Source organism: Anser cygnoides, chromosome 6 (genome assembly GCF_040182565.1).
Source record: "Anser cygnoides isolate HZ-2024a breed goose chromosome 6, Taihu_goose_T2T_genome, whole genome shotgun sequence".
Classification (NCBI taxonomy): Eukaryota; Metazoa; Chordata; class Aves; order Anseriformes; family Anatidae; genus Anser; species Anser cygnoides.
Genome location: NC_089878.1, coordinates 24,187,870 through 24,211,472, shown reverse-complemented (window position 1 = coordinate 24,211,472; position 23,603 = coordinate 24,187,870). Strand labels below are relative to the sequence as shown.

The following is a 23,603-nucleotide window of genomic DNA, read 5'->3' as shown; positions in this document are numbered from 1 at the left end:
ATCTAAATTCTAACAGTGCCCCCAACGAGGCAAAATTAGAGGTTTGGGGTATCTTTTCACTGATGAATATTATTTATTTATTTATACATTGGTACAAGCAGTAGGTATTCCAGACTTTGGGAATCTTTGCCCTCTAGGTCTGATTCAAAGCAAAATGGTGCCTGTAATTACTTCACATTGATTTTGATGCTCTCTCAAGTATCCAGTGATACTGCAGAACATGTTCAGTTAGACGTGTTCCAGAGATTCAGGTTGGAAAAGACCTCTAAGATCATCAGGTCCAACCTTTAGCCTAGTACTAAAGTCCACCACTAAACCATGCTACTAAATTCTACATCTACATGTTTCTTGAATACCTCCAGGGATGGTGACTCAACCACTTTCCTGGGCAGCCTGTTCCAATGCCCCACAACCTTTTCAGTAAAGAAATTTCTCCTAATATCTGACATAAAACCTCCCTCGCGCAACTTGAGGTCATTTCCCCTCATCACTTGGTGCATGGGAGAAGAGCCCGATCCCCACCTCGCCACAGCCTCCTTTAAGGTAATTGTAAAGTACAATGAGGTCTCCTCTGAGCCTTCTCTTCTCCAAGCTAAACAACCTCAGCTCGCTCAGCTGCTCCTCACAAGACTCATTCTCTAGACCCTTCACCAGCTTTGTTGTCCATCTTTGAAGACACACAGAGTTTTCACTCTTGCTTATATTGTTGTATACGCATCTTGTTTCCTTACTTTGTTTCCCAGTTTGTTTTACTTTCATTTTACTGCTTGCTTTCCCTTCTGCTTCTCTCAAGTTTCACTCTTCATTATTTCTGATTACTGCTTTACGCAAGTTTCATTTGAAAGACTTTTGGGGAAAGTCACTCTGCTTTCTGCCCCCTGTACTTCTTCTGCTGTCATTACTTTCTTTAGATGACAGGCCAGGGTTTCGTTCACATGTTGCATACATAGCAGTGGCAAATAAGGCCCTGTGTATTTATACCAGAACAGTCCTTTACAGGCTCAAGGAGTTTGCAGACATCAGAAGGGCACTTATTTGGCTTTAGAGGGACAAGCAGACCAACATTACTTGATGTTATCCCTGCTGCTACTAAGCTGAACAAGTAATGGCTGACCTCCTGCTCTCCTGCCATCCCCTAGCTGGATGCTTGCACTCCTCCCCGCCTCAGCCATTGCCGAGCCCTCCGTCCCTTCATGACTGGGCTGATACCAGCCACGGGGCTGACAACCACAGCCTCCAGCAGAGTGCCATGGGCAGCTCCTGGCCCCGGGGGGAAACCCAACCCATGGCCGGGGGGGTGGCCACACGGCAAAGCTTAATCCTCAGAGGGCTGGAGCACCTCTCCTATGAAGAAAGGTTGAGGGAGCTGGGCTTGTTTAGCTTGGAGAAGGCTCTGGGGAGACCTCATTGCGGCCTTCCAGTACATGAAGGGAGCATATAAACAGGAGGGGGAATGCCTGTTTATATGTGTTGATAGTGATAGGACAAGAGGGAATGGTTTTAAACTAAGACAGGTGAGATTTAGGTTGGAAATTAGGAGAAGGTTTTTCACTCAGAGGGTGGTGAGGCTCTGGAGCAGGTTGCCCAGAGAGGTCGTGGATGCCCCATCCCTGGAGGCATTCAAGGCCAGGCTGGATGAGGCTCTGGGCAGCCTGCTCGAGTGGTTGGAAACGCAGCCCAGAGCACTGGGGTTGAAACTGGATGATCTTTAAAGCCCTTTTCAACCCAGGCCATTCTATGACTCTATGATTAAAGCACGAGCATAAACAGAACATCCCCTCCCCCGCCCCGCCGAGGCGGCCGCAACGCGCCGAGCCCCTCCTCACCGCCCGTCACCGCCCCGGCGGCGCCGCGCAGGCGCGTAGCGGCCAACAGCAGCGGCCGAGGTGGCGGCGGGCGGGCCTGGTTTGGGGGTGTGCGAGAGGAAGGGGGGAGCTCAGTGCCGGGGCTGCCGCCTCTTGGGGCCGCCGAGCCTAAGATCACGGCGACTCCGTGCCTTCGGCCCTGGCAGGGTCTTGCTCGCCGTTCCGTTTCGCTCCCCTTCGGCGCTGCTTGCGGACCAGGGCAGCCCTAGCTCCGCAGAGGGGCTGCAGTAGTGTTGTGGCTTCGTGTGCCCGGCAGGGGCGGTGGAAACGAAACTGCCTTTTCTGAAAAGAGTTTTAGGAAGGGCGGGTAGTATATCTGAAAACGAGTTGTAGTGTTTGGGAAAGCACAGCGTCCATTATAGCACAAACAAACATGAAAGGCTTGGATATTGTTTGCGTTACATGTCCTTGAGCAATAGGAGAGCTGAAGAAGGGTACTTGTGGCTACAGCATAAGAAAGAAGAATAAATATTTTTCTGTGTTGTTTGGCTGCTCAACCTAAACACAGTTGCTATAGGGCCTTGTCACTTAGTTTTCATGACACTGGTGCTTAGCAGCTTCCAGACTGCTTAAACAAACCAGGTCTTTGCATGTGTCTCCTTTGTCATTGTTAGTTAAAATTAAATCTTTTAATAGTGATGCTGTGTATTTAGGGATCCAAGCATCTCATGTTACGCAGTGCTACGTCTGAAATTTACTCTTAGAAAACTGGCACAGGTTGTACTAGTGGCAGTGAGGACTTTGCTTTTCTCAGAAGTGTAGATCTGAGGCTGCTTTTGCAATATAATAAAGGTCCTTCTTCATGTGATCCACAGGAGCCATTTGCAGCTGCACTAACGAGTAACTCAACACTTGGGGCTAAAACCAAGCCTCTTTCCTTCCTGTTTTCCCAAAGACCTGCCTCGATCCAACTAGTTCAGTGAATAGTTTTCAGTGTTTATTTTTATATATGTATATGTGTGTATATATGCACACTCAACTTCCTAAAGTGTCTTAAAGTATTTCTGAGGCCAAGAGGAATCTCAGTCTGAAGGCATGTTCTTTGTCAGGGTTTTGTGACTATCAGATAAGGTTGTTTTACTCTGTGTAACACAGAAAACAAGGTATTGATTTGCTGTCCTCTTAGGAGTGGCTTGCTTCCATTACCAGTGACTGGTGAGGTAACGTAGACCCATAGAAATATGTCATGTATCTGAGAGAGGCCTGCCCCTATGGAGACTTTATAACATGGTTTGAATATGGGAGGATCTACAATGAGCATCTAATTTTTCATTGGAGTTAGGGAAAGTGTAAATGAAAAGCATAACGTTTCCCTGGGTATCACAGAAGACTATTAATCCTACTTTATCATTGCAGGGGATGAAATCTGGCTTTGTGTTAACCATTGCAAATAGCATATTTCACTTTCTTCAGAAGGAAGATGATTTCTGTACTCTTTCATGACATGCAGCGTGTAAGCAAATTATTCTTGGTACAAATGAGGTAATGTGGCCAAGGAATTTGTGTGGGTCTGCCTGTCTTCATCAATGTGGCTTATTTTTTCACAATTTTGAAAAGGCTGTGTGGGAAGGGTGAAAAATTAGGTACAAAATCTTCAGAGGGGAAGGGAGCAGGACATAACTTAGAGCTTTTCATGGAGCAAGTTCACCAAAATTAGTGAGCTTTTAAATCTTTGACTTTCTCTTCATTTTTCAAAAAATGAAATAGTTGAGTGAAAGGTATAATACTGGAAAGTTTGAGTTGTATTCTAGATAACCATGCTTAAAGCTTTATATGAGTGAGAAATTACTGTTTTTCCAAAATCTACTTAAGATGCGGGTTCACTGAAAGTTCTTTTCTTAGGGGTAGCCTTTGTCATTATATTTATTAACCATGCCAAATCCTGGTTTTCTTGAGCAGAGTGTTGAGCTCCCAGGAATTAAGGGCCTTTCTGTGAATCTCTCAGAACAGTCAGGGGAGAGCTCAGTTTAAATTTGTCTGTGTTGCTATAAACAACGTAATCTTGTTAGTCATAGAAACACAAGATTGGAAAGGACCTAAAAGATAATCTAGTCCAACCATCCTCCTATCACCAATAATACCCACTAAGCTACTAAATCGTACCTTGTAGCACCTCATCCAGGTGCTTCGTGAACACAGCGAGGGACGGTGACTCCACAACCTCCCCGGGCAGGCCGTTCCAGTGGCTGACAACTGTGAGAGAAAAAGTTTTTTCCTGATACCTAATCTAAATCTCCCCAGGCGCAACTTGTGGCCATTTCCTCGAGCCCTATCATTAGTTATCTGAGAGAAGAGGCCGACCCACTCCTTATCACAACCTCCCTTCAGGAAGTTGTAGAGTGCAATGAGGTCTCTCCCCTGAGCCTCCTCTTCTCCAGACTAAACAATCCCAGCTCCCTCAGCCACTCCTCATAAGACTTGTGCTCCAGACCCCTCACCAGTTTTGTTGCCTTTATCTGGACATGCTCCAGGGCCTCGGTCCTCCTTGTAGTGAGGGGCCCAAAACTGAACACAGTACTTGAGGTGCGGTCTCACCAGAACTGAGTACAGTGGGATGATAACCTCCCTGCTCCTGTTGGCTACAGTATTTCTAATACGGGCCAGGATGCCATTGGCCTTCTTGGCCGCCTGGGCACACTGTCTGCTCACATTCAGCCAAGCATCGATCAACACTCCCAGGTCCCTTTTCTCTTCACAGTCTTCTAGCCGCTCTGTCCCAAGCCTGTAGCGTTGCATGGGGTTATTGTGGCCAAAGTGCAGGACCTGGCACTTGGCCTTGTTGAAAGTCATCCCATTTGCCTCAGCCCACCAGTCCAGCCTATCCAAATCCCTCTGAAGGGTCACCCTACCCTCAGGCAGATCGACACGACCTCCCAACTTGTTATCGTCTGCAAGCTTGCTGAGGGTACACTCAATCCCCTCATCTAGGTCATCAATAACGATAGTAAACAAGATAGTACCGACCCCTGGGGGACACCACTTGTAACAGGACACCAGCTAGACTTAACTCCATTAACCACTACCCACTGGGCACAACACGCTGCATACTCATTTGTAATGTTGGCTTGAATCACTTTAAGAATATCTAATATAGGCATTTGAAGAATTTATTTCCTAATTTTTGAATCTTTAGAGGTGTGTGGGGTTTTGAATGTTCAGATTTTAGATTGGGCTTTATAGCAGGCTCTTGCATGTTGTTCTACTTTATTTATAAGCACTAGTATCTAAACAAATCTTTATGTTTTTGTCGTACTCTTTGAAAACAATTCAGGCTATTCTTCTGAATATTGGAGAGATACAAGGCAGTGTAGATAAAGTAATACTAACAGGTGAAGCTCCTTTGATTTCTGCCATGTATGTCAGAGAACAAATGCTCAGTGCTTTCTGTTTCTTGCCTTTAAAACAGCAAGATCCCAATTTACTCTGATGCAGCTTGTGCGTGTATAATATGGAGTCATTTTAACCAGTATTAAAATCCAGCTCTGACTATTTAATGTATGATTTTTTTGGGTGTGTATTACGCTATTTTTCTTTAAATCACGGAGTAGCTCACTGTTAAATGAGCTAATATTTGTCAGCTGAGATGCATTAACATAGCTCATGCACCTTTCTGAGTCTGTTAGAGAACTAAAGTGTGTTCATTTAAACCATTGGGAAGTTAACTTTCGTGGCTTTACTTTTCAGACTGTTTTACTGCTTGGTTGGAGCAGGCTAAAGTATTTGCTGCTGTAAGCAAGTAGCAGCTGTTTACTTGTGATAAAACCAGTCTGAAAACTTTCTGTATGAAAGGAAGCTAATACAAATTGCTTCAAGCTGGCTGGTAAAACCCCAAAGAAGTTAATATTAAAGATTAAAAAAAAAAAAGTAATTACAATAAATTACAGAAAAATAAGGATAACTGGAATATAATTGCCCAAGCTGTCTTGAGAGCAACATCCCTGCACCCTGTGAATGTCAAGAGGAGATGTGATGGGTAGATGGAAAAGCATCTGTTAATTATTTCAGTGTGGAAATGCTAACAGTTTGGAATAAACGTTGCTAAGTATTGAAAACAAAGGTGCCATCATTTTAATCAATGTACTGACTATCTTCATATGTAAATTCTATATTATAAAATACTATAAATTTGCTAGTGTTTTTGAATATGTTTATTTACATGCTTACCTGCTCACTGCCATCAATATTTAAGATGAAAGTTCTGTTTACTGTTTCTGATTCAGATCAGTTGCTCTTTGGTTACAGTGTCTTGTTAAACAATGTAAGAATTGTTAGTTATCACTACAGGTAATGTAATGCATTAATAATCACTGATATCTTTTGCAAGTTAAATGTGAGTTGTCAACTGTGATGAATGTGTGCATTTGTTCTACAGTATGGAGAATTAGATGCTGAAGAACTAGATATGTATAATCAGTGGGATCTATTCTGGGAAGATAGTGAGTATTTTGCTGTGGCAGACAGGCAGGTATAGCTTGGTGCTAGAGGGGTTACCACCACTGCCTTGCTGATTGCGTTATGAGTTAAAAAGTAGAAGGTAAAAAGAAGACTGAGCTTTTATACCTCATCTATTTCTGTCACCATTCAAGATTTGAATCATGATCTCAAGGAGGCTTCTCTAAGATATTGAAGTTAATTTCAGTTGGTTCCCTAGTAGACTGATGTACCCCCTGTATTTAGAGAAGTGAAAACTTAAGATTATATAAATGTAGGCCATGCGTTATAAATGGTAGCTAGCTCACTTAATCAGATAAAACATCATATACCCTAGATGTTAATCTGTGTGTGTTTTTTTCATTAGTAGTGGCAGATGTCTCAGATGCTATACTCTGAAGACATCTGGTGGTTTGAAGTAACCAGATCAATGGATTATTTAACAACCAAAATATTCTAGGTAAAACTTGCCTCCTCCTCCTGCTTGTTAAAATAGTGGTTTTAATATTTATTCATTTATTTATGTATTTATTTATTTATTTATTCCCCCACCCTGTGAGGCAAGCTTAGATAATACTATTTGAATACAGCTGGAATTGCTTCCAGCTTCCAGCTGATTGTATTTTAATCCCACCTCAAGCTTTTCCCCAAGGAAATCTTTTTTTTTTTTTCTTTTTTCTTTTTAAGAGCTCACCTTATCTCAGAATATTTCAGTGACTCTTCATCTAGATCAGTAAAATCACTGAGTAGGCCTTACATGGTAAACTCACTCCATGTTTCACTGTAAATTCTCTAAAAGAAACTGTCTCAGGAAACAGAAGTGTCTGGCTTGAAGATAGGTATTTCAACAACACTTTCTATCAATATAATTTGTGAAAATGTGGCCTTAAATGGAATAAAAATTTGTCAGCTTCATTACCCAGATCTTGTAACTGGGGGTTACTGTAGATTTTGCATTCCTTGACCAGTGAAGTTAGAGGGACTAGACATGGACATACCTTACAGTTTTACTTGAGGATGGAGTTCAGTATGCTACGTGTCGTTCACTGTGTACACAGGAATTTCTGAAGAGGTCTAATCTTGTGCTTCTATTTTGTGTGCTTCAAGCCAGTGAGAGGTGTTGTGTGTAATCCTGTGCTTTTATGTTTATTCCCATAGTGTTATAAGTATATTAAATATTGAACTATTTTTTGAATTATAGTTTTGACACTGAAATGTATTCAAACTTTTGGATCCCTGTTAGTGGTGCTTGCATTGTAGTAATTAAATTCAAGTCAGTCACAAATGAAATATTCGCGTTCTGTTGCTCATGACTGAAATAAGTGTAATACATTTATTTGTGCATATTTAGACTTCTTGCAAATAAATTTTATGGTGATATAAAATACTGAATATGTGCAGTGTACAAGTGCTTTTATTTGTACAGTAAACATTTTTCCAGGAAATCTTTTCTGAAAGCAAAATAAAACTTATATTAACTGTATTATATAAAAACCTGTTATACAAACAGGATTTGCCATAGCTCATAATAGTGAAGTATTTATCTAGATTAAATTTTCCAACTTTTTTTTTGTATTTTCAGCTTTACAATATCATGAAATTTCAGTATAGAAAATGTAAATAATGCATAAAAGGGGCAAATCCATCCAGCAGGAGACTTTAATTTGGTCCATCTAATTTCCATTCCAAAGAGAATAGCTACATTCTGTATTCATTAATAATCAAAACTTCCCAAGTGGGCATTAAAAAAAAATACAAGTAGCTAGATGAAGAAAAATGTTTCCTCATTAATAATGCATTTCCATCTACTACTCATACATAGATATACAGTGAGAGAAAGTAAGCTTGCCATAGTGATGCCTTCATGCAATTACAAGGTCCAGGATATGCTCCTTTAGTATCATTGATAAAACTGAGCATGGTGATGACTTGCATAGATGATCTATTTGTGGATTGTGTTTATTTTTCTCCTGTTAAGATATTTGCTGCTTAAGTTCTATTATAGTCTTCTTTTCAAGCTTAAAAAAAAAATTGATGCATGGAGGAGATGTAGTATATGCGATGCATTGACTGCTGTATGACATGAGCACGTTATCATTCCTAACAAAACTTAAGGGAACTCTAGGTTCAGAGTAATCACATATAAAGGACATTATGCATGCTCTTATTTAAAGTAGGTAAGAGGCTACTTAAAATTTATTTATGTCAATGGCTGCATACCAAGTCTGTTTCAGGTCTGAAGCAATTTTACAGTTTACAAGTAGTATTCTCATTAAATGTTTACATTTGAAGCATGTTAAATTTGAAAGTGAGACTAGGTTCCTTGCTATTTGTGCACAGCTGCTAGATACTACAGATAAGAGAATTGCATCCACCTATATTCTTAGTGGGCTTTGCATTAGTGATAATGAGGTAAGAGAAGTAAACAGATGCGGAGCATGGAGTTTGCATTTTCTGTGTGCAAAAAGAGGTGAAGGAGAGGCAACTTGGGAAACTTTGGTAAACATATAATTGCAACCATTTGGAGTAGCTGCAAGTAATGATGCAGGTTGGAATAAAGTCTCAAATTACTATCAGTAAAAAATAGTAAAACAGAAAATGCAAACCAGTAGTCAGTACTTACGGCAGACTTGGCATACAGGCCTTTCCTTATCAGACCTATTTTAATTAACTTTGTGCTTGCTCCTCTTAGTGGATATAGGCACCAGATTAGTACTTCTTGCTTTGTCAGTCACTGTAATGCTTTTAGTACAACCTTGTTAGTTAACTCATACTGAATCTGGAAGCTCTGCTTTTTAAGAAGTAGAGGGCAGTTATCTCTTGACTTGAATAGAACTAATCTGGACTTGATTGAGGATAGTACAAGAGGAATTTGGCAGCAAGTTTCTACAAGCAAGTTCATTATTCTGCAGCAGATGTAGCGCAGGGTGTGTATAGCCTGAATGGGTAGCTCTCATAGTTGGAGTGATTGTCCTGATTACTTTGATACTTCAGTACAATAGCTATTCTTGAATCATCAGGATATTACTCTCTATTTATGGGTTATAATGTATTATGTGTTTTTACCCATGAGTTTTAAATGTAAATAGCCAAGTTAAGTCTTCCTAGGCTCAAGCATAAGCAATACCAAAATCTCCTAAATTTTTGAAAGATGCTATGGATATGTTAGAATAGCTGTGTATTGATGCATGGGTATGCAAGCCTTGTGTTATTCCTAGCTTTATTTGGGTAACGCAGAGCAATTTCTAACTCGTTAGAAATGGACTGCATTTAAGGGGAGCCCTGCCCAGGAAAGATAAAAATAAGAGAATTTTTGCTGTTCCTATTTCTAAAAACAGTGGTTTGTACTTGTCTCTAGAAGAAAAAGGCTTGAAGCAGTGGGTCTTCATTTATTTCACTGTACTTAAACAAGAAAAGAAGGTATCTGAGAAGGCAGGTCTGTCTTTGGCAAGGAAGGGACAGATAGACTACTGCAAATCGAGTTGTCATCTGTGTTTTGTTTCTTCACTTGTTGCCAGATGTCTAGGGAACTTAGAATTTTTGTAACTATGCAAAGTCTCCCTCAGTTGCCCCCATTTCAGATTTTCCTTTTGGATAAACACAGACAAAGAGAAGAAAAGGAACAAAGCCTTTTTAAGCCAATACAAGGATGGAGCTTTTCCTTCACTTGGAACAATTGTGGCAGTTGTTGCTTTTCTTCTTCCCCATCTTTTCCTTCCACAGTTCACCTGTTATGCTCAGTCTCTTGGCATAAATATGAAATTCCAAGTGATGAAACTGGGCAAAAGGCATTTAGTAAAGTAATGTTCATGCATTATACTCTTTTCATTCATTTTATTTTTAATATTCCAGACTCTTTAAATGTGGCACAACCACAAATACTTCTTTAGACAATATGCTAACTTGTTCTTTGTAATGGATATTAGTATTAGCAACTTAACTGAGATACAGCAGTTGTTGCTAATGCTTGTTATTGAGGGAAAAAAAAAAAGCTATTTGACTTTGTTATTCAGCACTCCTCTTTCAATGGAGTATATGCAGGCAGAGATTCTAACTGGCCCAGTGATGCTATCATGTAAGGTCTGGTCCTGCACTAAAGGCACTAAAAAGTGCATAACTTCTGTCATTGCAGTAGAAGTAAGAGCAGTCAGCATGTCGTAAGATATGCACCTATCAACAGTCAACCAATGTGAGGCAGAAGAAAATTTGATCTTGTATGAGAAGGGTTGGGTTCTCTTAACTTAGAGATATTTAGTTAATTCATTTTTGTATCTTTATATGCAAAGATAAAGCAGAGCCTTGCTTGGTATTTTGACACTAATTTTAAATGAGAGAAGATGCAGCCACCTTGTGTTTATTGACTGTCTGTGAATGACTAAGTGTCTTACGTATTATTCTGACCCTAACACATAATGTAGGTAACTCTTAATTTGAGGGTCAACCAGTCAACCACTATTGTATTACTCTGCACGCTGGTTTAGAGCAGAGGGATTTTTAGTTAGAGTTTCACTGCTCACCCACTAACTGGGTTACATTCTTTTCTGAATTCAGTTCTCTTCCTAGAGGAATTTCATGTTAAAGCTTTAAGATTACAAAATCATGTGAACGTTTTTTAATATTTAAAAACAGTAATAAAAAGGTCAGTTCCTTCTAAAATAAACACAGCATTTGAAGCAGAATAATATTTTAATAAAATTAAATCTAAGTATTCACAAAGCATTATGCATATACAGTACATACTGTATTTAAAGCCTACAGACCTTAAATCATTTTATTCTAATGTAGTCAGCTTTGGACACAAGCTAAACTTACTTCTTTTGTAATAAGAAAATTTACAATTGTTCCTCAGAGTGATCTTACATATATACATATATATAATGATATCTATACTCCTACATGTAAGTGTAGGTATATACACACACTTGTGTATATGTTTGTATATAAACATACACACACGTACACACATGTACATAATGTACATATATAATATACACACATGCACACATCCAGGAATGTATGTGTGGCATGTGTGTCCACATACATCTATACCTTATCTAGGATCATTGTAGAGGGGCCAGTCAGTAAAAAGAGAGAACTGCAAACAACCACCCTTAAAATTATAAACCAAGAATTTAAGTATTTTTTAATTATACAGATTGTTAGTAATTTGTATTGAACAAAAGGAACACAGTCTTCTGTATTATATAGAAATTAGATTTATTGCATTTGATTATGTTTGTATGACACATGAAGAGTACCTGCCTGCTTATGATAGCTAACTTTGATGTGAATTAAAAAAAAATAATACTGGAAACAAACTATTCAATTAATATATGTGGTTTTGTGGATGCAATCTATGGTGATACCTTCCAGCACGTGGCTGTTTTCCTGTCTTGTTAAAGTACTGTGTTGCTTTAACTGGTTTGGAAGGAGGCTGGTTTCTATGTCCTAACTGTTTTGAACCCAGAAGACTTGGTTACGTTATTTGTTCTTTCTCTAGATGCAGAATAATTGCCACTTATAGTAAAAAGCTCACTACAAGAAAGATAATCCAATTTTCAGATGTGAGCAGATTTTACTTGAATTTTAGATTGGTCAGGTTGGAGTTTTTTCTGTGTGAATTATTGTTATTGGTCTCCTATTTGTTCTGAAAACATATCCACAATAAAATACTGTTTCCATGACAGCAGTAAATAGTTGTCTCCATGCAACGTAAACTGTAATTTCAGAACATGCATGTTATTTAAAAAATAAATAAAAATATAAGGTGCCTTGAGAATGCTGGCAGTTTTACGTTTAGAACATACAGTTAGTGTGTGAGTATATATATTATTTACATCAGAACTGCTCAACTTTACCTTACAAGCTTCAGATTTAGGAAAATATACAGTACTTTTGCATATAATGGTATATTCCTTGTAGCCCCTGAGTCAAGTATAGAGGATTTAAATACAAAAAAGGAAAAACAGCCATTAAAAGCACTTACATTTTTATGTGAAGTAATAGTATAAAAGTATTATTTCCCAGGAAGACCAGGATCGGAAACATGCCTATGAAGACTCAAGATTCCTACAGTGCTTAGTGAAGATTCTGGCAAGGAAGGGTGCCTAACTGGCTGGAGATAAGTTTTACAATGCTGTGGGGGATGCTCTACAGACCGGTCATGTTCTTGATCTAAAAAAGAAGCCAGGTTGTCTTCTGAGGCAGTGTTAAGATGCACTCCACTTGAGAGGGATTCTTTGGATTTAAGTTTCGATTTTTCAAGGTCTAGAAATTCAGGACACTGGAAAAGAGAAGAAATAAGATGGCAATAATTGTATCAGTCTCTTCTAGGCTCTTATTTCTCCTCAAAATGAGCACAATCTGATTGTTGTTGGAAAACCATGTTTGACAATTAAGCAGTGTGCTGAAATATTTTTTACATGGTACTGCATTTGCTTTAATGTAAGTGAATGCAATTCTGTTGATTAGTTGTAGAATCTGGGGATTTTGTCCCCTTCTCTGTCTTGTTCATGTGACATCAAGATACAAGTATATATCCTATATATCCTTTCTGAAGGACTGAATATTCTTGAGGCCTAGTCTAAGAGTGTGGATTTCAATATTCCTGAATTTGTAGTTTCAGGCCGCACCTCTGGAATTATTTCAGTCCAAACATTAAAACCATTCGGATTCCAGTCTCAGCACTTAGTTCTCCTTCACTTTTAAACTCAGAATCTGTGCAAAGTGTGCAGTGTGCCTGGTGATGTTTGTTTCCAGAGGGTTGCTAGATTTCTGTTCTGACAGATTTTTTTTTTTTTTTTTTTGTGTAGGTGTATACATGGTGGGTAAATGTTTCTGAAAACCGCTGCGTGCTTGCTGCCCTGATAATTCATGTGAACTGATGCTTTCTGGATGCATTGGACTTACTGTGCCTGTATGTGTTTCAGCATATGCATGAGGAATCTGGCACATCCAAGCACACTGGATTTACTAATTGTATGCTGCAGCGCATCTGCAAGTAACATGCCACATCTCTGTTCAAACTGTTAAATTCAAGAAATGCCAAACAGATTTGGAAAATCAAATTCTGCCTGAACGGAATTGGGGTGGAAAACATGTATTGGAAAATGCAGGTATGCAGCAGCTCTGTATTTCCAGCAGTGGCAAGGGATTGTACATAAGATTTTTTCTCCCCTCGTGCTTCCATATGTATGTAACCACCCTGCTGCCTCAGCTGGACTTCTCTGGCCTCTGCCTTCATGAAAACAGTTATGGTGTTTCTCAGGACTTCAAGAACTGGACCTACAATAGATGCTTCTGCGCAGGCAGGTCTGATGCTAGGAGAGCATTTGTGCTTTACACTTACATCTAATATTTGTTGTTTCTGCTTGTTTTTGTGAAATGCATGATAATTAAGTAAATTGGTCTGATTATGAGATCGCTTTATGAATCTCTAAAACCCTCACAGAAAATGTGGCCTCTGAAACTACGGTATCAAAGTCCACTGCAGAGGTGCTAGATCAGAATAATAATTTCACATTCTTTAATGAACAAGTAATTAGATTAGTATGCGTTTCTTCCATCATAAACTAACATGATTAGCAAGGCTCTTTTGATCTTTTAAAACGTGTATGTACCTGAGATGAAGGACTGAAACTTCTGTCTGTTTTAATTGATGTTACAGGATGAAGCTTTTGTGTAAACCGAATTGCTGGCTGTTGATATTCTGCCCCTGCAGTCACCATGCTATAGGCAGGTGGAATGAGCGTTGACTGCCTTTGCAGAAGCTGCAGGATGGTTTGGATATCAGCAGTCATCTGGGATTCAAGCCTAGAGAAGTAACATAAAATCAGTTAATGCGTGGTCAGGAATGGGTATGTTTTAACATACTGATTACAGATGCATTCAAGACGGACTTGCAGCTTATTAATAAAGCAAACTGTTGCTTTTTATGACTCGACCATGCCTTAAGTAGGAAAGAACAGAAGAGGGAGTACTGAGCCCTTCCAAAGCTTGCTAGATCTCCCTTTCCTTTGCAGAACATACCTGCCTGCTTGTCTCCAATCTTTCTGCTACGTTAAGAATGAGTTCATTACTGTCCTTTATTTTTGCAACTAACAGTAACATGGGGGAACAGTTCTTTAGTTGAAATTAAGAGGAATAACTGTACTCTCTTCATTGAAACTAAATTAATTTGTACTGGCTTAGGATGGGACTCTCGTTCTGTTGTATCTGTTGATTAATTCTGACATTGCCAATGCTAATAGAATGCACTAAAATAAGCAGAAAACTGCATTTGTGTTCTTCCACAGTTAGAAAATGAAAGATACTTTCAAGAAAGTTTCTTTTAAAAAAACAACACAACTGGCCAAGTTTCTTTACTGTGAAAATTTATACAGACCATAGAATTACTTTATATGTTTCTGATGTTCAAACTCGGTAGCTTTTTTCTTTTTTCCAATTTCCATAAATTTTTATATGACTTGTGAAACATTTAAGCTGCTTATGTTGTTCATACTTACAATTGCATAGCACTGAATTGATTTTCAAATGGTCTTACCAATATCATTGACAAGCTCAGCAATAAGTAATTCCTGTTGTGCCTCCCCAGGTGCTGGAAGGCTACAGACATGCTATGATGGACTGTAATGCAGATATACAGCCTTCTGTATTGCAACTCATCCTCTGACGGAATAAACAAATCTTTGTCAGCAGCCTTTAATGTGAATGTTACTACTTGGGCTCTGTACAGCAGCAGAATTGATCCTGCTGCTGACAGATCTTTGCTTTTACCAGGATCTTTTTTTTTTTTTTTTAATGTTGGAGTAGTCCATCACCTGTTTCACTTATTTATAAATGCATCTATGAAATTAATCTGAAAGATATGCCCAAAGGATATTTAGGATGCTGTTTCTTTCCTTATTGGGAGAAGCAGGCTCTGTGGCATCAGCTCCTATAATGAAAGGCCCAAACCCCGAGGTTAGTCAGTTCACGCACTATTTGCCTTCTTGGGTTGCTTGCTACTTGAAAATATGCTGATCTCACACAAGCATGATGCTGATGCCACAGGGGAAAATACTTCAGCAGCAGCATGACACCATCCAGAGAACTTCTGTCTGCTAAACTTGAGGTTTACCATCTCAGTTGATAAAAGGGATTTAGCATTGGAGGACTTGTATCAGCAATTGTCTTGTGCTTTGAATTAACTCTGAAATGGCTCGCTTCTTACTTTGTCAGCACTTGATCGCGATTTCCTAGTACTTCAAATCAAAGAGTACATCTGGTACTGCTTATTCATCATTTCATTATCGCATGTATATCTTCTCCCTCCTTTCTTTAGAATTTAAAAAAAGGTCCATGTCATGCCACCCAAAGAAAAAGACGTGAGAACTTTAGGCCCTTGGCCCACAGTCTCCATGAAATTCCAATGGCTAAAAGATGAATAAGAGAGATAGTGCTAGGGTAATAGTCCTGCTACAGTGGCTTTACAGCCTTCTATGTCCATTTAATAATTTGAGTAGCATGCTGAGCCTCTGACTTGACATGGAAAAGGACAGGAAAATGTGACCCTACTTTATAGTCCAGCAGGTCAGATCTGACATAAGCCAGACAGAATATTGTCTGTTACATTCATAGAAGATCCAGCAAGGCCCCAAATCCTGAAAGCATGAAAAGCTTTAAAAACATGAAAAGAGTTAAAGAATAAAATGATTTAATAAAATTCATAACGATTTAAATCTCAGTTTATCAGTAACAATGGTATTCTCTCACTCAAAAATATTGGGAACTTATGTAAGGTTTTGGTGAAACTGTGGGTAAACTTGAGATATAATTTCAGTTTTAAGAGCTTAAGATTTCAGGAAATGTAACTGAAAGACTGTTAATTCCCACTGTTAATAGGGATCATGCAGATATTTGGCTATGTGACATTTACAGTTCCTTGGATTACTTGACTACTGCAATTAGAAATTACAGCAATTTAGGCTTGCAAGTGAAAAATGTCTTTTTAATGTACTCTATAGTATTCGTAAAAGAAAAATACTGTGTTTTGATTGGCTTATAGTAGATAAAGGAAGCACTATACCATTAACCTGGCTTTAAACTGATTGCTAAAATTTACAGCACAGAATGCCAATGAAGACTACTAAAGCACAATTGGGGTGAGTGTGTGTCATAGTACTTGTCATGGAAAAATATTGGAAATAATAAAGAAGCTAAAGACCTGAGCATAGGGTGATTTAAAATTAAGTGAAATTACCTGGTAAACTATAGTGTATGATGGATCAAAGTTCTGTAACTATATTTTTAATACGCTATAAACTACGTTGCTTAGCTGCCAGGAAAGAGCAATATATTAAAGATAAGAGGGAAGAAGGAAGAGACATTTTATTAAGTGAGGTAATAATGTATTCTGATGAAGAAAATGTCCATTTTCTGTTGTAACAGGTGTTAAGTATTTTGCCTTTGCATACTTCCATATCTTACTTATTACAGAGACAGCTGCAAAAGAAGTTAATGCACCTAAAATGAAGCTTGCCTGTAATGTAAATGCTCTCTTTTTAAGGAAAGCAGTTGGTTTACTTTGGGACTTCAAGAAAGAAAAAAATACTTCAGATACTGAAGATGCTGAAAATTTCTGTTCCGTGGACATGTGAAAAACTTAGGAATCAATGCTGAAGAAATGGCATTCCAGCTGAGATTTACATTTAACAAGTTTAGGTGCCTCATTAAGGTTTCTTGGTTAAAAAGTTGGACTCTTAGGCTGCCTGTCAGTTGAGGAGAAGGGCTCTTCAGCATGGCAATTCAGAGTCACTAATGCAGGTACCTAGAGGTAAGTGACATTATTCAGGCAGCGATTTAAAAATTTTTAAATCATCATTCCCATTTTTTTTCCAGGAATCTAAAAGGTTGAATTTAGGTGATACTTAGGCTCCTATGAATTTATATGGATAACAAAGTGATATTCCCATCCCGCATATTTTTGTACTTTTGAACTTCCAAAGATATGAATGGTTTTGGAAACTTTCTGAGCAAATTCATTCCTCCTGTGGTATCATTTGTATCCATTGAATTATGTATCCTTTCACAAATATATTTTTATCATATCTCTGTTTTTACCTGTTGAGTTGTTCTTGAAGTAAATCTAATCGATTCTCCACTTCACCATATACATAGTCACTTTCAGTATCGCAGATGCCCCATGTAACATGGGGTAATGCTGACTGACTCGGGGAGTCCTGGTACTCCTTGATGTTCTCCTCCCAGTTTCTTTTATCAGCAATATCTGATGAAAACAAAACAAAACAAAACCCATAAAAAAGTATAGATTTATATACATGCTGTTAGAGAGGATTGGCACCCACCAAGCATTCCACTTACCAGTGTTTCCCAAACCTTGGAAGTCAATTTGGTATGGTGACAATTTGCCTGAATTGTCTTTGTTCCTTACCACTGTTTGCGGAAAGATAATAGTGGACACATCCAAAAATTTTAAATTTCTAACATAAAGATAGCAACATGCTAATACTTTGAAGCTGTAGATAAACAAAGTAGCTTTGTACAGTCAGCATCAGAGTTCTGCCAATTAATGCCTCCTATTTCATTGGTTTTCTTTCTATTATTTTACCAGTGAACCCCCAGTTTTCTCAAGATTTTTAACAATTCATTTTTCATTGAAATTAGAACTGTTTGTTCTAAACTAACCCTAAATTATTTACTTGAATTTATTTGTGTGTTTCAGAGACCTGGCTAGAACCTCTTCTCTTGCCCTTGAATGTGCTACTGAAATGTATTTACTGTTTAGCTTTTTGGTTTAAAGGGAGAACTTGGTGCGTTGCATTTACAGCATTTGGTATACATTCCAGTGCCTTGGAATGTCTCATCTAGAGACCTCTGCTAGCTGCCTTTCTTACTAGTAATTGTAACACTGCTTCTCTTCACAAGGTAAAGTGTGATACGTTTTCTCTGAGACAGAGGCCATCTAATGCAGCTCATAATGCTTGCAAAGGGATACTGTTTATTATTTTCAAAAGGAAATTTATTTTCGTTGATGTAGTTTTAGCATCACTTTTCTCCAGCCCAACCCTTATATTGGTGTGTAAAGCATGTTTCAGAGACTCTTATAGTACTGTGGTGTGAAAGGTGCCAGTTCATTTTGTTTAATAATCAGTGACTCCTAAAAGAACGAAATGTTCTGTATTTCTAGGTCAGTCATAGGTCACTTTTAATACTAAATGAAGCTTCATGATAAAAAAAAAATTTTTTTGAAGTACAGATAAAAATTGGTATTAAGGTAGAGATAGTAAATTACTTTAAGCTAAAAAAACTCAAATGCATTATTACGATCTTACTACAGTTTCAGCTAGTGTGCTGAATTTAATTCCCCTTCTAATCCTGTATATTTTATATACCAGTATATAAAAGTCTAGTTTTTATATGAGTCCTTTGTATTTATTTACCTCCATCCCATTGTAAAAAATGACGATGACTGTTCCAGGTCCCAGCCCTCCCATGTTTTAGGTCTCTGTGTTCAAACACTGCAACTTACTATGCACTCCTTCCTTCTGCTTAGTTTTCTGGTTTGAGCTACTTTCCCTTCTTCTTTGCTTAATTTACACCTCTGTGCATTTATTAATTAGTTTACATTCTCAGTTTCAGGCTTTTTTTCCTGCTCACCAAACTGGTGAAGCGTTACAAATTATTTATCATGGGATATATTAGTTGTACATACCCTTATTTGATATAGAATGAAGATCTTGCTGTGAGCTTTGCAGACCCTATAGGTGACATATTTAGGACGAACAGTGCTTTTTCTACATATACTACTTCCCATCCTCAGTCTTTGTTACTTTGATTCAATCTGTTGTCACATAAACAGTCAAAAATTGCTTAGTACCACTCAGATTCTCCTCTGCTCTGGAAAAAAAAGGCTGTTGAAACTTTAATACTTGTTCAGTACAACTCCCATTAGGTTCATATTTGTAATTATTTAACCATGTGAAGTTATAGAATGCGTTAAAAGTTCTTATTGGGCTCAGACTGGTGCTTCAGTGTACAGCTGGAGAAGAACCTTGACTGCTTATAAGGCATTAGCTTCAGTCGTATGAGCAGTTGGATGTGAATCCCACACGCCTCAGTAGTCCCTTAATGGTTTGCTCAGAGCTTCTCCTAACACTTCTTTTGGCACTGCATGCTGATAACTCCGCATAGGTTACATTCATTTCTCACTCATGATTTTTTTCTAAGCAACCATAGAAGCCAGAGACATGTTTCAAAGAAAAGAGAAAAAAAAACCTGTGTGGGTGACATGTGAGAGTTTTGTCTAAATGCTATTAGCTAATCCTTTTCAAACACATCTTTAAGCAGTGTTATCTAAGTAAAGAAACAGGAAAAAAAAAAAAAAAGAAGAAGAAGAAAGGAAAGGAAAAGATTTCCTGCTCAGATTTAGTATTTCAAGTAGAATTAGTCAGGAAGGGGAGCTCTCACTACATGACTCCAAGAGGAGGAAGAGATAGGTGCTTACTGCATTATCTGCTCTTTGTTTAGCAGGTGGTAGAAGGTTTCCTGGAGCTGTAGGGAGTGTTTGGATTTCGTGTGACATGACCTGTAACTGATTTTATGCACTGAACAGAAGGAAGGGGAAAGAGATTTCATCTTGGCTACAGAGAAACCTATTCAGGTTCTCAGCCCACTTAAGCCAACAGAAAGAGGAAAACAATGTCAGAGAAGCATGTAATTTGGATTTAGTGGGCACACATGGCACAATTTGCGGTGTCCAAGGAAGTTGGAAAGCTCTCAGCAAAGTGAATGGAGCAAGCTATGACAAATTCAGGGGTAAATTTTTCAACTGTGGTTGTGGGTATAATGGATGTTGTAAATCCAGTGGAATTATTTTTAAGCAGTGAGTTTCAGGATTAGAAACTAAAAATATAGGCCTTACATTTCACTGCTTTTTAATGGCCTGCAAAACCATATTGTTGGCTATTTTACACAATAATTCACTCAGTAAAATCTCATATTTTTCAATGCTTTTGATTATCCCAGGGAAATCACAGATAGTTTTTGTCCCAGAATATGCATTTGTAGACTGTTAAAATAAACATTAAATTTGTGACAAAGCCAGTGAATTGGCACTCAAATTATAAAATTAGTTCATACCCTATAAGCAAGACTCTTGACTTATCTCTTGTGGATACAGAATCGTACTGTTCTAAGATACTTCAGATACTTCCACATACACCTGTATCCTCAGAAAGACTGAACAGCAGTTACAACTCTATAACCAGCTGTGGTCTTCTATGGCTTGAAGAATTTTAGACTGAGAACTAAATCAATAAATATGTAACTTGGTTCATCTGAACAGTTAATGAACCAATCTTATGGCCTAAATAATGACCAAGTGAGAATAGAAAATAGCATCTTTCTGCAGTATATAGATTAGCAGCTATGGAAAAATTATCAGATCTCCTCAAAAGAGACATATGTTTTAATGTTAAGACCTAGTTTTCAGGATTATGAAAAGAAGTTTATAAAGTTTCTGTCCTCGTTATCTGCTATCAACTAATTACTATTAGTTGTCTTTCTGTTTATCAACAGTAATGAATGAAGCTTAAAACTAAAGATAACTAAATATGTATCAGTTACAGTAGCTTTATACAGGTGCGTTTATATTAAGGCTACCATAATATATGTAGATTATAAAGATGCATACATACAGTTAGAATTTATTTCAAAATTTTATTATATTTATAACTACTTTTATTGTATTATATAACCAATCTCTTATAAGAGTAGGAATAACAATTTAGTTTAAAACATACATTAATCAAAGCTGATCTTATTTTATTGAAGATTTTATGAAAGTTGCAAGAAGGGTAATGAACTTCCACACACATTATCAGAAATGCTAGAGTACAAAATATGTGTCTTAATCAAAACATGTAACCTATATACATGCTAAATTTAGCTCAATTAAAACCTGCAATAGGCTGCCTTGGAAAACATTGCTATAGCTACAAGGACACGTTTCTGGCTACTGGTTGGGGAAAAGGTAAGCTTTCAAATTTCAGTATGTAAGCAACAAGTTTATGAGGTGCACATTTATATAGTCCTAACTTGAGGAGACCAGGCTTCACATATTCATACCTTTAAAAAGAAAAAAAAAATACTGTTTGGCCTGTTTAATCATTAGCATAGTTTAATATTATAACTTAAAAGCTTAAAGTTTATTGAATAGTGGTCGCCTTAAATGGAAACAAACTTAGGGGGAAGACAGCATTAAATGGTAAATATGTAATTCTTTCCTTCAGACTGAAATAATCACAAGCAAACTTTCAACAACACTGTAGCTGTATATTAATCTGGAGCTTTTCATTAATTTCCCTTCACATCACTGAGAAAATTAGCATTTTAGTATATTAGGTGTAACTTTATGTAAAATTAACTTAGATTGCTTAATAATTTTTGATCATTTGTCATATACAAAAGGCCAAATATTTGTTCTTATATTTTGCTTAAGGAAGTTGGGATTTGTTCTGTGATGTAATAGCATTCTTTTTAACCAACATGTACAGCCAAATGGGATAGAATTCTTTCAAGGTATTTTGAATTTCTTTCACTGAATTTTGGTTGTGCATTGTCAATGCAGAGAATGGTAATAATTATCTGAAAACAATTATTTTTTTGTGTGTGTGTGCGCGTGACCACCTTTAGATTTATTTAACCCTTATGTAGGATTTTGTGCTGTCACCCAACTCAAGAACGTCAAACTCCTTTGGAAGTACTCTTTACTGCTCTGAATGTAGTTTTCATCCATGAGCACTTAGTGAGGTCTAGCACTAGTTGACAATTTTGAAGATTTTGTTTAAAAATCTTTTCTATGGTAAGTCAGTTACAAGATGAATAGGTGAACCTTTGGAATTCTGTAATCTGGTCCCACAGCCATTGTGTCAAACTATAGCAATCCTCTTGGGAAATAATATTTTTGATCTAAAATAGTCTTTCTTGTTAATCTTTTGGGAAACACAAAAGTGACTATTATGTAAAGAATCATCAGGACCATTAAGAAAATTATTTTTGATAATCAAGCCAAGACGTCTACTCAAACTCTAGAAAATTGTACCAATTAGATTACCTTTGCAAGAATTGCTTCTTTTGTCAATAAGAATTTCTTCTGTTGCATGAACCATTTCTTCAAAGTCCACCTCTGTGGTTTTCTCTGTTACAGATGGGTAGTCAGCTATCCCAGTGAACAGGGGTTTTTGCTCATCTTCAATGGAGGACACAAAGGATGACGAGCCACTTTTTTTCTCCTCAAAGTGTTTCTTAATAGATTGATAATATCTGTTGTTGTCCCCTGAGGGTTCAGGATCATTCTGATCATTCTCTTTGAAATAATCTGTTAGATAGAAATAATTGTGTATAATATGCAGTTCATGAAACTAAATATGCAGTTTCATGAAGCTAGTTCATGAAACTGTTCTAGATTATTCTGGTCACAGGATGGAGATTATTCATATATCAGTTACAAGGTTCACCACCTATTAGAATAAATTACTTTAAAACCTTTTTTTAATTCTTGTATCAGAGGAGATTTATATTTCTCTTAAATTCCCAGAAGACATTTGCATGTATCTGTCTTCATATGATCATCTCAAAACAACTTTTAATGTTAGCCCAAATTTCTTAACCTTTTGAACTAATTGCAATTCTCTGATTATCCAATCATCTGAGTAAGAAAAATATACAAGCTGTGATATATATGGTAGGAAAGTACCAATCACATTCAGAATGAATCTTTCATTAATTACATTCAAGGTCTGGAGTGAGGAGCAGCAGGTTCAGTAGTCTTAAGAGGTGGTAAATAAAAATATAGATATAAAGCCTTTACAGAACATGTTGTATAAATTAAATAGGATTTAAATGCAAGAATGATCATTTGTGAATATAGAAAACTCCCGACCTCTTTTCAGCATAAACTTGAAGCTAATTTCAAATTCAATATTTGGTCTTACCTATTTTTAACTGAAATGTCACGATAATTCCAGTTCTGTTATTTATTTAAAACACATTTTAGCAGGGTAGTCTCAACAACATATAAATACTGTATCTAGTTTGCATTAACTTCCTGGGGAGACAGCATGATTTCCCATCTGCTTTGTGCTAATTACAAATCAACATATTTCTGGAATGTGTGTAGTCTTTACAGACCACAGTAGTGGTTAATACAACATTTAGTATGTTCTCTAGGTTTTTTCTCTCTTTTGAGACTATATGAGTCACTTTTTTGGTGACTATAATGAAATGAAACTGTGGCATTATCTAATT

The 23,603-nt window shown here is 37.5% G+C and overlaps 1 protein-coding gene and 1 long non-coding RNA gene across 10 annotated transcripts in view; one reads left to right on the top strand and one right to left on the bottom strand.

Moving 5' to 3' along the window:
- Nucleotides 1-6,797: 6,797 nt before the first annotated feature.
- On the top strand, nt 6,798-14,088 carry LOC106029938 (uncharacterized). Its single transcript, XR_007166334.2, has 3 exons — nt 6,798-7,135; nt 13,109-13,411; nt 13,963-14,088. It is a non-coding gene; the product is annotated as an uncharacterized lncRNA (long non-coding RNA).
- Nucleotides 11,918-23,603, bottom strand: part of KCNH7 (potassium voltage-gated channel subfamily H member 7) — a 221,402-nt gene continuing 209,716 nt past the window's right edge. For 7 of the 9 annotated variants that reach the window (XM_013171336.3, XM_066999808.1, XM_066999807.1 and 4 more), the window contains 4 exons: nt 22,411-22,674; nt 17,397-17,562; nt 13,916-14,108; nt 11,920-12,579 (listed from right to left, as the gene is read on the bottom strand). In XM_013171336.3, the coding sequence (XP_013026790.2) occupies nt 12,313-12,579; nt 13,916-14,108; nt 17,397-17,562; nt 22,411-22,674 (890 nt within the window). In that variant the 3' untranslated portion in view covers nt 11,920-12,312. Of the gene's footprint in view, nt 12,580-13,915; nt 14,109-17,396; nt 17,563-22,410; nt 22,675-23,603 lie in introns of all 9 variants that reach the window. The other 2 variants (XM_066999811.1, XM_066999812.1) reach the window with 2 other exon arrangements.